The 17,268-nt window shown below is 37.4% G+C and overlaps 1 protein-coding gene and 1 pseudogene across 1 annotated transcript; both read left to right on the top strand.

Moving 5' to 3' along the window:
• The first annotated feature begins 831 nt into the window (after nt 1–831).
• Nucleotides 832–2,063, top strand: LOC149021881 (expansin-A3 pseudogene; annotated as a pseudogene).
• A 5,192-nt stretch (nt 2,064–7,255) lies between these two features.
• Nucleotides 7,256–13,896, top strand: LOC149021880 (lactate/malate dehydrogenase family protein). The gene is made up of 14 exons (XM_089150058.1): nt 7,256–7,507; nt 7,613–7,703; nt 9,453–9,539; nt 10,591–10,675; nt 11,587–11,768; nt 11,863–11,933; nt 12,010–12,100; nt 12,206–12,280; nt 12,367–12,468; nt 12,567–12,689; nt 13,226–13,294; nt 13,385–13,453; nt 13,543–13,596; nt 13,729–13,896. Exons 1-14 carry the CDS (start codon nt 7,344–7,346, stop codon nt 13,780–13,782), a joined length of 1,317 nt encoding a protein of 438 aa, XP_089006184.1. The 5' UTR covers nt 7,256–7,343; the 3' UTR covers nt 13,783–13,896.
• The last annotated feature ends 3,372 nt before the right edge of the window (nt 13,897–17,268 follow it).

Here is a 17,268-nt window from a genome sequence, read left to right as displayed (position 1 = left end):
TATTCTCTTCGCTCAAGGAGAGTATCCCTCATGAATTTCTAATTCCTTCACCAAGTACTTGTCTATTTCTTACCAGTTCTTAATTAGTAGTACGAAAAGATATATGGATAAATTCTTTATTAGATAACTGGTGTGGTACCCGTGGTCTCAACTTGGCATGAAAAATCCCCTTTTTGGGGGGTGGTTTATATTGATCCTTTGAGTTTGAGGCATGGAAATTAGTTTCAGGATCGTGGTCTTGATTAAATAACTGAGTTTCGACCATTGATTTGCTAGCATTAGTTGCATGTAGAACCCAAATTAAAAAGGGTTACTAGTTAGTAAAATTTCTCATAAGTGGCTATTGAGAATTAAGTTAAACTTCTCTTTAGCTAAATTAGTTAGAAATTTTCAAAACTGAAATTACAACAAAAAACCAATTTAATTAGTGGATGTGAATAATTTCACCTCAATTAGGAAGATCACAACAAATAAGTAAGGGTTCGTTGATGGGTTGAAGGGCTTAATGCCCCAAAGTATAAAAAGTAGTTATTGGAAAACATTAGTTAGGATGTAATTTCTGTAGGTATATATTGAGAGGAAAGCTTTTAACAAAGAGTCATTGCCCACAAGACTGGCCTAATATAATGAAAGCCTTTCTCTCTACAGGCGATTCTTAGTGAACCTCAAAATCTTATATAGTTTCAATTTAAAAGCAAGAGATTTTACCCTCTAAAAAAGGGCTAAAACCAAGAGAAGCACTCCAATTTATATTCCGTTTCTCTTTTTTGAGCGAGGAAAACTTTAGCAAGGGGTAGAATAGGCGAATCTTTCGCTTTAACCTCTACTAAAATGGCATCCATTAGGTTCACCCTCCTATCATTCTTGTTCATTCTACTCACACTTGTCCTACTAGAGGCTCAAGCCATCGACAACCATCACCACCACCATGCACCGTGGCAACATCATGTCAGACATCACGAAGAGAGGGCCCGAGCCATGGACAAGCACCACCTTGCACCCTGGCAACATGCCAAACGCTACCAAGATATGGTCCATGCTAAACTAGGACATCATGCAAGACCTTTGTTTCCTCCCAAGCATCGCAAGCCCAATTTCAAGCCTGGACCTTGGCAAAATGGCTCATGCTACCTTCTATGGAGGCCTTCACGGCGAAGGAACGACAAATGGTAAGCGCTTTAAAGTCGAAAATACCTACATATACTATTATGTCTAATATAAATTCTAGCTAGTAAAGAAAAATTGCCCTTCATAAATTTTTTTCATAGACCCAAAAGTTAATTAACAAAATACTTTTCATCGAACATAATCAATATATAATACATAAGTGAAAATAATGGTTTTGTGATAGGGGGTGCTTGCGGTTATGGTGAATTGGCCAGCCAAGGGTATGGGTATTGGACAGCAGCATTAAACGAAGAGATGTTCAATAACGGTTTGACATGCGGGGCTTGTTATGAGATCAAGTGTGTGGACAACCCACAGTGGTGCAAGCCAGGGCAGCCTTCTCTCTTTGTCACTGCCACCAACACAGGCCCACCTCCCGGTACTTTTGATCTCACCGAGCCTTCTTTCATCTCGATGGCCGCTAACCAGGCCGGCATCATTCCCATTCAGCAACGCAGGTAAATCACCATCTTCTCAAACAGTTGGAAGTTGGAACTAGAACTAGTCTTCTTCATCTTATTGGATTGGGATTCTGTTTATTCCTTTCAAATTCACTTTACGTACACATATGCATGCATGCATGCAGGGTGCCTTGCTACAGGCAAGGAGGGATAAGGTTCACCATTACTGGGAACCCATACTACACAACGATTCTAGTATGGAATGTGGGAGGTGCCGGAGATGTCAGAAGCCTTAAAGTGAAGGGCGACAAAAATGTGCCATGGACAGAAATGCAGCACGACTGGGGTCAGAACTGGAAAACCAGTACCGTGTTGGTGGGCGAGTCACTCACCTTCAGAGTCGAGGCCAGTGACAGAAGGAAATCCACTTCCTGGCACCTCACCCCACGCAATTGGCAGTTTGGCCAAACCTACGAAGGCAAGAACTTTCGGTAGGATCACCATTGACTTGAAGCAGAACAAGCCCCAGGACTGACCTTCCTTTTATTTTTCCAGAATCTTTGTTTGATTTGTTTAGCTTGCACCCACAGTTGCTATGGTGTGGTGGTTGTTAGTTTTAGAAAAAAGTGTGAAGATCTGGATTTCTTCAACACTTTTTGCCTTTTTCTTCTTTTGGTATGAGACTGAGTAGGATGCATCAAGAACTGGAGTGAATAAAGTGTTTCTGGATCATGGTTAATAAAGTAAAAGCTTCATTAATCTAGCTGAAATTGAATTATATATATTTTTTTTTTTTTCATTTTCGTGTGGGAGTTTATGTGAAGCGACGATCCAACAAAAAGAATTCATTAGGGAAGAGTCTTATACATGTTAAATTTCATCGGAATCGATATCTCACATGAATTTTACGTACTTAAAGGCTAGTTAGTCTTCATTGTTTAGTATGTTCTTCACATATGCATGATGCGTGGTCTACAAAATCCTTTCTGGGAATATACCCAACTACACTGATGCGTGGTTAAAAAAATCCTCGGGTCAACCCTGATTGATGAGTTATCTCTTAAATCCCACCCCCCACAATTTGAGAGGCCCATAAACCATGATCTCAATTTCTTCAGATTTCACGCACTCAAGTTCTGCAATTAAGTTCAACCCATCTTCTCCTTTGTAGGGAACTCTGACAAGGCATAATACTAAACCGTTGCGTGAACAGTTCCGACAAGATAAGCCTATATGTGAATGGATTCTGCTAGTATTATGCATTTCATAATGAATTCCTGTTTTCAGAGAAGCAGATTGCTCCTGGTAAGATTTTAGACACTATTCTCTTCTTGGTCTTGAACTTTAAATTAAACCATTTGTGCTTGACCAAATTTGAAAGTAGGAGGATCTCTTCACACAACTGGTACGTAAACTTTAATATTTCAAAATTTTTAATTGGATTATTATCTGTAGTGAAACGTTTTTGTGGGACATGGGCTCTTGGGGCGGGGAGCGGTTTTTGGGGGGGTTTTTAAGGGGGGGGGTGGTGGGGTGGGAGTGGTGTTGGGGGGGGCGGTGTTGTGGGTTGTTTTTTTTTTTTTTTTCCACCCCGGGGGGGGGGGTGTTTTGGTTTTTTTGCCCCCCTTCCCCCCCCCCCCTTCCCCCCCCGGGGGCCCCCCCCCCCCCCCCCGCTCTGTGCGGGGGGGGGCCCCGGCCCCCCCCCCTCCCCCCCCCCCCCCCCCCCCCCCCCTTTGTAGTTTGGATTGCTAAGAAACAACCTCTTGTAAAAGTAAACAAATACCCAGAAGTTGACTTTCTACATTCAATGTCACCCACCATGTCAAAGTCAGTCTACCCTTCCAAAACTATATCTGAACCTCCAAAATATAGACACAATTTGGAACTTCCTCTCAAATGTCTGAAGATATATTTCACAACTTCCAATGATCTCTCTGGATTATTAAGAAACTTGCTCATAACACTAACTGTCTGTGCAATATCTAGTCCAGTGCATACCATGGCATACATAAGACTACCAATTGCAGACGAATAAGGAACATCTAACATTGCTTCTCTTTTTTGACTGATAGATGAACATGATTGCTTACTCAGTTTAAAGTGACTAGCAAGAGGTGTTTACAAGCTTAGCACCTTACATGTTGAACCTTTTAAGCACATGTTCAACATATTTTTCTTGTGACAACCATAGCTTCCTAGCTCCATTTACGAACCCAAACGCATACCCAATATGTTGGCTGGCCCTAAGTCCTTCATATCAAAGGACTTGAACATCTTTCAACTCTAATCAATCATAACGCCAATGAGGTCAACCTATCTATCCCCCCGCAACATGTCATCAAGAGAGGCTCTGACTATTGGATGTGAAGTGTTAGGTGTCACAACCATTCCTTTCAAATTTCATTTCATTCCGGCAACGTTTCACTGTCGAATTCGCCAGAGAAAACCATGAAACCGTCTTCTTCTTCTTCTTCCCATTTCTACTCTCTCTCTCTCTCTCTCTCATCTTTCTACGGTTTTTCTTTTTCTTTCTGTTTTGCGGCTACTGACGTTTTCAAAAAACTTGAAGAAAAACCTATTTGGTTTTTGACTCCTTTTAAAAACCTGGGCCCCACATGGGTTAATGGTTCGGACCCAACACACGCTTATTCCGATCCTATTTCAATGTTTTTTGTTGACTATGATAGTGAGCCTAGGGGCTCTTCCGATTCTCAAACCCCTTCTTGGCTGCTTCGGGACTAGAAGACAAGTAATTATCGCTCCACTAGATGTTGTAATCACCTTGATGCAAATTTCATTGTTAAGCTCCTAGCTTCTCATATTAGGGAAGAAGAAGAAGAATAGGGAAAAATAGGTTAGTTTCTAGCCTTGTCTGTTTGCCTTTTGTTTCAGCCTTGTGCTTTGTTCGCTTTGCGCCTTGGTGGCTTTAGCAAGTTAGCCCTTTGCTCCCTTGTACTTCCCTTATAACACCCCCCCAGCAGGAATTTTTTCTTTTGGATGAATAAAGAATTTATTAATGCAAAAGAAAAGGCTTGGCCTTATGAGTTTGTCCTAATTGCTCTATGAGGTATGGAAGAAGTTTAGATTTGTAGCATTCTAGTAAACTGCAAGGGTGTTTTGAGGTGTAAGTTAAATTTTCTTGGGGGAGGGAGACTCAAAAAGGATAAAGTCTTGTATGGTTTTGCTATCTTTAATATATCCTCTTTCTATCTCATCAACAATCGTTGTCCGGAGAAACCCGGATATCCTAGGCTCAAAGTTTTCTCTACCATTCTTACAATGATGCAAAGTCAAGAGCCTATAAACCAATGACAAGGAAGGAGTAACTAAATATAAACATAAAAACAAACCCGCATGAAGAAAATAACTTACTTACTAGGGTGGAAAGGAAATCAATCACAGAAGAATATTGGCAGACCTAGGCAAAGTTATAGCATTACCAGGGAAGAAAATTAAAGTGAAGACTTGAAAATGTCCAGAGTTGGTTATCTAAGATGGAGAAGATGGACCAATGCGAGTAGCTAGGATCATTGTTCTTTCCCTAACTTTGAATAAGTGGTAGCTACAGATGACCGAAAAGTTTCAACTCCATTTGACAAAAAAGGCACAAAAATCTCAAAAACTGACTTGCATAGCCAATTTCAAGTGGAAAGAAATTCTATGGTTAAGATTAAGTAAAATAAAATAAAGAGTTTTTTACATGAGCCCCCTCCATTTTTATGAGAAACAAATCGCACCCCCTCTAGAATAAAAACATTGCAAATACCCCTTCCACCGTTAACTCCGTTACTTAGGACTGTTAAATAATCTTAATATGACCCTATTATCCTCAAATATGATAACGTTTGAACTTCATTTTCAAGAGCTTTTTACATGAGCCCCCTCCATTTTCATGGGAAACACCTTGCAAATACCCCCTCCATCGTTAACCCTGTTATTTAGGACTGTTAAATAATTTTAATATGACCATATTACCCTCAATATGGTAACGTTTGAACTTCTTATTTTAAAAGCCATACCACCTTACTCATCACAGTTACTCACGATGCCTTGTAATCTATCATCACTACTACCAATCAATGCTCACGATTACCACCGGAGAAACATTTGAGGAGAAGCAGTGCGCACCTCATCTTGAGGAGAAGAAAAAAAAAATGCAAGTGAGGTATGCACTGCTTCTCGTCAAATGTTCTTCCAGTGGAGGGGTTATTTGTAAGGTTTTTTTATTTTAGAGGGGGTGCGCCTTGTTTCCCATGAAAATGGAGGGGGCTCATGTAAAAAACTTCTGAAAATAAAAAATTCAAACGGTACCATATTTGAGGGTAATATGGTCATATTAAGATTAGTTAACAGTCTTAAGTAACGGGGATAATGGTGGATGGGGTATTTGCAAGGTTTTGATTTTAGAGGGGTGCGGTTTGTTTCCCATGAAAATAGAGGAGGCTCATGTAAAAAACTCTAAAATAAATAATTGAAATTTTAGACATCCTCTTGCAACATGTAGTTGCAAAAACAGAATGGGCTGGGCTTGCAATTGAAAGGAAACACAACAGTAAAGGCCCAATAAAATGGGCCAATCCCTTGCCACAATGGTCTTAATGGATTTGTATCCTCTGCAATTAGTATTCTTATAATTCCCTGTAATTATCTATTAGGATTATTACACCTCGCTTTATAATATCTAATCGTCAATTTTAAAAACCATATTAGAAGAAGACTGGATTTTCTCGTAGAATTTCTCCACTACTTCCTCTCCTCTTTCCTCATGCTGTCTGTGAAAGCTAGATTTCCACCGTCACTTTCTCTCTCTTTCCTCTTGCCTTAGGTAATGTATTTCCTCTTTCTTCAATTTAGTCATTATATTTGTATACATATTCTTTAGTCTTTACTGCAAATTCCATAGCTTTTGAACCTTGACCTTGTTTTTGCGTGAAAAGAATGGAGTTTACAGAGGCTCTTCTTGTCTTACATCCAGTAACTGGGTTGGCTTTTTGATTTGCTTTTAAAAAGCAAATCAAAGAGGTGAGAGAGGGGGAGCAGGTGTTGTTTTGTAGATGGTTTATTATTGCAATACCACAATGTATTTGGTAATTGCTTTACCAAGATCCCTAGATGAATTTAATTTAGAGACAAGAGGATAAGTGAGTAAACATAGGATTGTTTTAGAATGTTGTTCTTGGTGGATGGTAATTGCAAATTGAGGTGTTGACTATTGATTATTCTGGTTGATTTAGTTTTGACAGAGTTGAAACATGTCTATTTATAGGAGACAAATTATCCTTCGCGAGCTTGTAGGCGACTTATTAAGGCCTAAAGTCTTAGGAGATCTAGGTTCAACGCTCCATGCCCTCCACATCCCCTCATAACATCTCAAAAGGCTTATTGACCTCAGTCATGATGACTGATATTCACTTGATCAAAAAAATATATACATTAGATATTACACAGCCAGGTGTCACAACAATGACTTATTGTAGGAAATTACAATCTTTACCAAAAAAAGTTGTAGGATATTACAAGACTATCAGTTGCAAGAGGAAGAAATTCGGTCTTAACCCAATTCCAAACACTAACGACTTCTCTAGTAATCTTTTGGATCATGTACTCGTAACACGTGTCAGCTGGTTGGCCTTATACTCGTTATTTCAAAATCACATCTCTTCTGCTTCATTTCTTTGCTAATATATTCTTTACTCTTCTCCCTCCAAATAACAGAACTTCACCATCTCTACTCTTTGCGGGCCTCTCTCTCTCTGTCTTTCTCTCACAGTTGCCATGGCCGTAGCAGAATTCTCAGCTTCACGCACAGAAACGCGGTTTCTGTCCTCTCAGTTTTCTTTGTCATCAGCATCAACACGCTTCTATAACCACCAACGTTTTCAGTTGCGGGTTCCCTCACGATCCCGCAATGCCAAAGTGCTCTGCTCTGTCGCACCCAGGTAAGTAATTCGTTCTACTTTTTGTTCAATTAGCTCTATCTTCTCCTCTCAATGGTTAAATTTATATTTCTTTACTTCTTATGAGTTTTCTCTGTTCCATCTCAGCCAAGTACAGGCACCGGTCACTCCACAGGTTAATGAAGCCACAAAAAATACCTGCTACGGCGTTTTCTGCCTCACTTACGATCTCAGAGCTGTAATCTACTTCAATCTTATTCTATCCTTTCTTTATTTATTCTTTTTATTTCATGTTAATCTCCGTTTTCACGATTTGGTGCTGTGATATTTTTCGCTTTGGAATTTGGGTTGGTACTTTCGTAAGCTAATATAACCTGACATGGGAGTGATCTATAGAATTAGGAATCCGTTTATCTCTGTGTCAGTGATTAGTATCTCTGCGATTATTTATTTCTGCATGTATATTCTTGTTCTTTTATGACATGAGACAGAACTTGAAGTTTAAGATAAATTTCTCCCCCAAAACCCTTAATCATTTTCATTTCTGACGAATGTAAATTAAGACATTAGTAAGGTTCCTAAGTTCTAGTTTCAGGGAGGAGTAGTAGATGAAGTCTTGTACATAATTTCGTGACTTCTCTAGCATGAAATATATCAATTAAGTTCTCTACCAGATAACTGGTGTGGTACCCATGGTCTCAACTTGGCAAGAAAAAAATCACCTTTCTGGTTGGTTGTTTATATCAGTTTATCAAAACTAATTCCTTTGAGTTAGGTGCATGAAAATTAGTTTCAGGATCTTTGTCTTGATTGAATAACTGAGTTTCAACCACTGATTTTCTAGCATAGTTGCATGTGAAAAATTGAGGCAGCCAACTGAGTACAACAAGATCTGGGGCAATTTGACATTCTAAGTTGGTAGTCACATCTATTCTCCACACCACTAACACTCCCCACTCCCACCCCAAGGATAAATCTTCCATTTTTCCTCAAAAAATGGCTTGAATTATTTTCTTCTATAGACACAATGAAAAATTGGGGTGAAATCCAAACAAAGGTTTCTTTCTTCCCTGGCCCTCTATTCAATTATCTAGACAAAACCTGCTATACGGATCTTTTATCATCATTGAACTCTATTCCTAGACATGCTTAGCTTTCCAGATCTTAAATCAATAACTCAAAAAAGATGAGAAGGCAATTAGGATAGTTTCCTCATGTTCAACAAGATCAGCATTTTGCCATTGCAAATGAGTAGGAAGGTGCCAAATAAAAGGCTTTGCTAGGACAACAGAAGGCCAAAAGGGATGTGGCTGTTGATGTTGAGAAGGCTGTCAATAATAGTGACCAAATAGTAGTTTCCTTTCTAGCTAGAATGGGGATCTAAGCAGCGCAGATGCTGTGATTAATCATTAAAAGCGAAACAGTAGATGTTGAGTTATTGAAAAATCTCAACTTCATATTTTGCTAAATGTTTGAAACTCCACATTAAGTCCAACAACATTGAAACTGTTATGAATATCTTCCATCCCTCCAAAGTTCCACACAATACTATCCTTCTGTGACTCATCATGTGTGGGAGAACCATGATAGTACTGATACCCTCACAATATTTGACAAGAGCTATCCTAGGCTTTCCTAAGATAGTAGTAACATCCCCTTGCACAATATTCAAAAGAACACTCTTTTCTAATTAGCAGTTTATTAAAATTTATCATTATCACTTTATTTGTTTTAGGGGGACAGGGATGTGTGATGCAGATAAGCTCTTCCTCAGTTTCTGAGACAGGACATTCGTATGGGGAAGCTCAGTTCTTTTTAATTAATTCTGATACTACTTTAGTCAGTTATAGGGAAAGTAGCATATGTCTTCTGATGCCATGAAATAGTTTTGTACAGTTATCCCAGCAAATGACTCTCCTTCCTAATTTTCAGTTGTTTTAATTGATCTAACTGGTGCTGATGCTTTGGTGGTTAATTGTCATTACAGGAAGAGGAGACAAAATCATGGAAGAGTTTAATTAAAGTTGCAGTTTCAGGGGCTGCTGGGACGATATCTAATCACCTGCTTTTCAAAGTGAGGGAATTTTTTTGATTGAGTTGTCTATTTTCAATAGCTATTAAGATTCAAATGCAAGCCATAAGTTAACATTTTAGTTTTCCAAAACAAGTATATTTTCCAAGGTAGAACTAATTTCCATCTCCCAATCTTCAAGAAGAGCTTCCTACGGATGACATCGGAAATTGATTTCGAAAATCACGAGCATCACTTTTGTAAAATTATAGAGGATAAGGGTTTACACCTGAGAGTTGATTGACATAAAGCTGCTAGTCCCCGATCAACATGAAGTCATATTCAACAGCATATGGCTTCCAAGAAATCTCAAAAAGGAAAACCAGAAGGCCTAGTTCACATTATTTTTGGCAACATAGGAGCAGTAAGCACTAATGTGTTGGATGGACTTAATATATGTTTTTTATAGACGAAGAACACATGCTCTTGAGATAAAATTTAGAAGTAATATGCTACAAACATGGAAATACACTTTCCAAAGCCAGACTTTGCATCAAGATAATAGCTCAATTCATTATGGATGCTTTGTGAAATTGGTAAAGCTTATTTATGAGCAGATACCTGATTGACACATCCTTATAGCTTTGTATTGAAATTGTTCTTACATAATGATGGAATACGTTGTCAGTTCACAGTGGTGAACCCAATTTACTGATACCTACAAGTCTATGACTATTTATCCATCTCATAAAATTCATTCATACTAACTGTGTGTATGGTGTACTTATTTTCCAGGGTTTAATGAATTAGTACTCATTCAGTTACATATTCATGTGAATGCTTACCTATCTATAGCAACACTACCTGGCTTGTGTATAAACGTCAAGAGTTTTTTCCAATGCCTTAATTCCTAAAAGATGATCAGTTTGCATCTTTTCTGATGAATGGATACTATTTCTTACTGACATCCCAACAAGAGCTTAGGGGAAAATAAAAATTTATTGAACCAGGACACAAATTTTTTCTACGTTCTTACATTTTTTCTTTTATGGAATGTTCTTACACTTCATAATACCCATTTCAGAGTTTGATCTAACTTGTCTCGCTTTGTCAGCTTGCATCTGGTGAAGTTTTTGGTCAAGATCAACCCGTTGCCTTGAAATTATTGGGGTCTGAAAGGTCATTTGGAGCTCTTGAAGGTATGACTTCTTGAAGTTAAATAATTTTGTTGAACTACATCAGTATCCCTCTAGCCACCCTCCTTTCTGTGGGTTGCATCACCCTTACCCAGAAGTAGATCTGCATGTCATTGCAGGTCAGTTGGGCTGAAATCTGTGTACAGGTTGATTCCAATGACCTGTACTTGCATGTCAAGTTTCAGCCCAGTCAGGTTTTCCAAGTGGAAAAATAAGCCAATAACGTACTGAAAAAAGTAGGTAGTACTATGTGATTTTCATGGGTGCATGACACATACAGGAGGTTATACCTCTTGATGTGATGATGTATTAATTCTCAATCCAAAACTTAACATGTGGCCAATTTACATGATTTCCTAAACGTCGAACGGTCAGAAGTGCCACATCACTTATCCATGTGGCAAAAAGAGAGGGTATGCAGGAAGAATTTTCCCCACAAAAAATATTATATACAAATGCAGATACATTATTGATTGCTTACCTAAGATCCCCTCCCCACCTTTCCAATGCAACATACAGAAATGTAATCTGTCCTAAAATCCCTAAGAAATTGTAGTCATCTTTTCTGTGTTTGATTCAGTTCACTATTAATTTGTCGGTAATTAAAAAAGCATTTAGTTGGGGCATTATTTATTGTTATGAATTTATTATATTTATTTCTTAATTTAGAATGGCATCTTTATCACTATTTAGAAGATTAGAACAAAATTAGGAGCCAAGAAAAAAAGAGTTAAGCAACAAATATGTGTGCAATCCTTAAGTAGGTTTCTACAAAAAATATTTCCCCTTTCTTTTGGTTTCCACAAATTTCTTGTTGCTAAATTGAGCCCATTAGTTGAGATTGAAATAATGGTTTCCTGGAATGGCAAATATCATTTCTCCAAGTACTTCAAGTGTTGTGTTGACCTGTGCAGGAGTTGCCATGGAACTAGAGGACTCCTTATATCCTCTTCTAAGGGAAGTGAGTATCGGTATTGATCCATACGAGGTGTTTCAGGATGTAGAATGGGCTCTTCTAATTGGAGCAAAGCCTCGAGGTCCTGGAATGGAACGAGCTGGCTTATTAGACATAAATGGGCAGATATTTGCTGAACAGGTTCTTTTGTAGACTTCTCATGTCAATCTCAAACTTGTAAGTATCTACCTCACTGTTTGTTATATATTCTTCAACTCTTTGATTCTTAATCTAGGGAAAAGCACTCAATGCTGTTGCATCCCGTAATGTTAAAGTGATAGTTGTCGGCAACCCTTGCAACACAAAGTAAGGAAAAATCTTGAAATGTGATTTCCCAAGGTGTTGATTCTTATTCAAAGACCTAATTTGGTTCCTTCTGCAGTGCTCTTATTTGTTTGAAAAATGCACCAAATATACCTGCAAAGAACTTCCACGCTTTGACCAGGTTGGATGAGAACAGAGCCAAGTGTCAGGTAGACATTGCCCATGAAGATGTCCTTCTGGTGGTGTTTTCCAATTGTGATTATCACTATGAAAATAAATGAAATGTTACACCCCATGTTATATGTTTTGTGCAGCTTGCCCTTAAAGCAGGTGTGTTTTATGACAAAGTGTCAAATGTGACCATTTGGGGAAATCATTCCACAACACAGGTTTATGAATTGGTTTTTTAAGATTGCAATGGGAAAATTGTCCATTTGACTCTTCTGAATGAAATTTGTTTTTAAAATTAATACAGGTTCCAGATTTTTTGAATGCAAGAATCAATGGTGCACCTGTGAAAGAAGTTATAAAGGACAATGAATGGTTAGAGAAGGACTTCACTGAAAAGGTCCAGAAGGTAAATATTTTAGAATAACAGTTCTCAAGATTTAATTGCCAAATCTGGTGGCATATAAACTCTTGATTACTAGAGACGTAGAAATAATGGTTTTGCAGAGAGGAGGTGAGCTGATTAAAAAATGGGGAAGATCTTCAGCCGCATCAACTGCTGTATCAATAGTTGATGCCATAAAGTCCCTTGTCACTCCGACACCAAAGGGTGATTGGTTTTCTACAGGGGTGAGTTCATTTTCTTTCCAAACATTAGGGCTCTCAATATTGAATACATAAGCAAGTTGTATGTATGCCTTTTTTTTTTTCACTTTTGGTGTCACAGACCAACTACCCCTGCAATTTTTTGCTTCATTTAAAACAAGAAGGATATGATATTTAGCTCAATATTCATAATAACGGTTCAAAATTATGAACCAAACCAACATGAGGACTAGTATGTCATTCATTTAGCGAAATCATGCATTTGGTGTTCTTAATATGTTCTATTTATATTTCTGTGTATTTCTCCACTCTAAAGATATCTTTTGTCCTGGAAAAGATCAAGATGACTAGGCTAAGGTAACTTCCAGCCTCATTTGTCATGTCTTAGGGTAGTCATTAACATGGATTTTCATTTACTTCAGTCCCCCCCCCCCCCCCCCCCCCAACAAAAAAAAAAATGGGACACTATCGGACAATCTTAAAATTTAGAAGATGTTAATGTAATTCAGGGGTTGGCAGATAGATATAGTTAAGTCTTACATTTTACTGTGAAATTCCAGGTTTATACCAATGGAAATCCATATGGTATAGCAGAGGATATTGTTTTCAGTATGCCATGCCGATCAAATGTGAGTTCTGATTGGTGATTGATTACTACTGATGTTTATTTTGCTTTAAGTAAATTTAAGATACTCTTATCATTTGTCTATAATGTTCAGGGTGACGGTGATTATGAGCTTGCAAAGGATGTGATCATTGATGACTTTCTCCGTGCGCGTATAAAAAAGGTTTGCTTTATAAGTTAAACCCATTAACTGTGTACTGCTAACATGTGGCATTCATCTGAACATGATGCAACTCTGCCAATGTATTGCAGTCTGAAGCTGAGTTACTTGCTGAGAAGAGATGTGTAGCCCACCTTACAGGGGAGGTAAGTATTCTAGATACAAGGGTGGTTATCATATATACATATACATATACATGTACATCCTAGAAGATCACTTTCTTTGGTGGCTGATCTAGATTACCCATGACAAAATTAACCATACGATCTCTTTTCCAGGGTAATGCATTCTGCGACCTTCCTGAGGACACAATGCTTCCTGGAGAGCAGTAACACCGATCTGAGGGTATTTTTCTCTACAACTTAATAAAAGTTACCAACAAAGGAAGCAAAATCTCAGAGCATGAGCTTAATAGAAGCCTGGTGATTGTTTATATTTACAATAACCACGAACATAGTTCCTTGTCAGTGATGAACTTAGTGGCAGTAATTCAAGTGGTTTTGATCCATTAATGGATTATAACTTTGAGCTGTTGTGGTATCACCATTTTTTTGATCTACTAAGCACGTCTAAATTAGTTAATATATTAGATAAATTCTGTACTTGTACCCTATTCTATGAAGTCCACCTCTTCAATTGTGGAATAAATTTACTTTGATGGCAAGGATTTTGCATGCCGCTCTCCTGCCTACAGACTGGTTTCTATTAACATCTTCTTGTGATTCAATAATGGTCCCGAAAGACACAGGATCTACAGGATATGTAGCAGTACTTTTTGGAATCATTTTATGGTCCCAAGTTTTGAGTGGACAATGAAGGTAGATTGGTGCTTATACCACCTGATCATTGGTCTAATATTCAACACTTAGTCAACTTATTTTTCAGGGTGACCTAACAAATGTTGAATCACAACCCTTGAAAGTTTCATCAACATATCAGTGAAATGTTCTTTGTACATTCAGAAATTTTAGGGCGTGTTTGGTAACTTTCTTAGAAAACATTTTTGGCATTATTTTGTTCTTTGGGAACAGAAGAACGGGTTAGAGGTATTTGTTAAAATGGTTTGTTTTTCTGTTCTTTAAGAATTGACCAGCCAAAAAAGTGGTCTGAATAATGTCTTTTTGCAGAACAGCAAAAAGATGTTTTTACCAAAGAACAAAAATGAAAGTGATAAAATTGGTCCCGATTGAAACATTTTAGAATGAGTATATCAAACAGCAATATATTCTAATAGTGTTCCAGAAATATTTTCAAAACATCAATAGCTCATTTCCAAGCAAAGAACATTATTTTAGCATAGAAACATTCAAAAATTGTTTTGCATAAGAATTGGTCTTTTAGAACGGAAATGTTACCAAACACATACTTAGCTTATAACATCTTTATTTATTTTATCAGAAAGAGAAGTACACATTGCTGTGTTTGCATATTTGCTTACATGACCACTTGGATTTCTTGGGTGACCATATCTTAATCATTGATATTATGGAAACGTTTTTTTCCCCTATGCTACATGAGAGAGAAACCTTTTGGTAAAGGAAGCGAATTTTCACTTGAATTATTGTTAGCACTTTTAATATATTTTCTTGAAAGGAAGGAAATTTTCACCTGAATCATTTGTTTAAGTGATGTTCTTCCTATGTATGATAATTCTTTCATACTTGATGGTTCATCTTCTTCAACATTTGTATGCTCTGAACAATTCATAAAAGGTAGGTAGATTATTAACTAAAGCTTGGGATTCTTAGAGCTGGGTTTATTTCTCAAACATACCAGCATAAAAATAAAGAATACAGAAAAATAAACAACATTTTAATATTTTCAATAATTGTCATGCAAAATCTAACTATTTGTTTTACATATTACATGTTAGAGTTTTGAAAGTGTATTCAGTAATAAATACCGTTTAACCCTAATTTACTATTCATTTCTAAAAATTACAGGATAAAATACCATAATCACATAAAATATTTCAAATGAACCTACATACGTAAAAAATTATTTTCATATTAGAATATAATTATGTAGATGATTTACAAAAATAACTAAATTTATTTCTAAACAATTAAATTTAATGCATTGTTTTGTAAAAGCTATAAGGATATTGAATTTAATAGCTCAAACATAGATTGGTGGCATTGGATATGCATCTTACTTATAAATAAAAATGTAAAAGGCAAGGGGAGATTCTTTGATTTCATTTATGGAATTGATTTTTCATGGAGTGAGACGACAACATGTATTCGAATTAAGGCTAGTAAGATCTATGAGGGGAATCAGGAGGAAAGCCGAGTGTTGCTAGTAGGTGATGAGATTCAACTTAGCTTCTCTAGTTGGAAAGCTTGCTTTTAAGACATGGAAACCAAATGTGACAAAATAAGTAGGTGTGGATCTAAGATTCTTTAATTTGAATAGAAACCTTGTATTTATTTTGATAAATTTGACCTCATTTTTATTGCGTTGTTGGTCTTTTGCCAACTGAGCAATTAGATCCCGGACCAACTAAAGAGGGGCTTATCGAAAATGAACTCCTCAGTTAAGATTACACCCTTAGGAATTAAAGAGTGTTGTAAATATGTTTAAAACTTATTTTATATAAATATTTGTTTTAATTGTGTATTTTATTTATGGTTTTATTTAGTCTCATATCGGGTTAAGAGGATCTGATTATATGGTTTATATATAGTAATTGCTTGGGACTTGGGATTTGGGACTTGGGATTTGGGACTTGGGTCGTGGGCTTTGATCCAGAAGGTCCATTTTGTCATGGGCCCTATTCTAGAGAGCTCACTGCTGGGTGAATACGTGGAGATGCCATGAGAGGCATTCTCCTGCAGGGAGGTTAGCTGGATAGGTACCTTCCTGAAGGGAGTTGAGCTAAAAGATACCCTCACAAAGAGAGGTACCTTACCCTTTCACCCATAGCCTTTGGGGCTCTATATAAACTCAGTTTCGTGTTCATTCTAGACACTGAATTTCTCCATAGCAGTGAACATTACCTGATACACCTTAAGTAACTTTTCTAGGGTGCAAGCTTAAAGGTTGGGCTGACGGATCTTGGGGTGAAGACATTGTAGAACCAGTGTTGCACAAATCGGGGTGTCTAAATATCTTAAAGAAAGTACCTCTAATACATTTCAGCTCATTTGACAGTATTGTGAGAACAAGCGTTCAAGTAAATTTGCAGATTCCTCAACAGCATTATAACAAAGAGATTAAAGTATGATTGAAGTTGGTAGAGAAGATACCAGTATTGAAGAATGTCCTGACATAATTGAAGAAATCCATTTTGCATAAGTCCCAAGCCTTACAAAAGAAGATTCCTGAGAATCCATCTGGTCCAGGTGCCTTATATGCACCGAAGAGAAGACTGCTTGTTTAATTAATTTCATGATCTATAACAGGTAGCAACAAAAGCATGTTTATCTTCTAATGAGAGTCCGTCCTTGATGAACTTGAAGTAATTTGTAAGAGGAGTTCATGTAATAGACCAAGTCGTTTTAGCTCCAGACGATGCAACTTCCATTAACAAAGCAGCTGGATGAATTCTTGAAATGATCATATATGTCTCCCATGTTATGGGTTACTTCCTGGTTCGTCTTCACAATTCAAATAAGAATTCCAATCTCCATCGATTCTCCAGGAACCCTCAATAGAGGTGGCAAGTTAACGAAGCGTGTTTCATTGAGAAGCACGAACACTGTAATATATAGGGACTCATAAAGAAAAGACAGTACTATCATTTGCAAATTCTCAGAAGTAACCAATACATGGATACACCAAGAACTTTTCCACATAAGATCAACAATATGACAGTA

This window comes from Hakea prostrata, chromosome 3 (assembly GCF_041222555.1).
Source record: "Hakea prostrata isolate BN-2017 chromosome 3, UWA_Hpros_2, whole genome shotgun sequence".
NCBI lineage: Eukaryota > Viridiplantae > Streptophyta > Magnoliopsida > Proteales > Proteaceae > Hakea > Hakea prostrata.
This window is presented reverse-complemented; position numbering and strand designations above follow the sequence as displayed.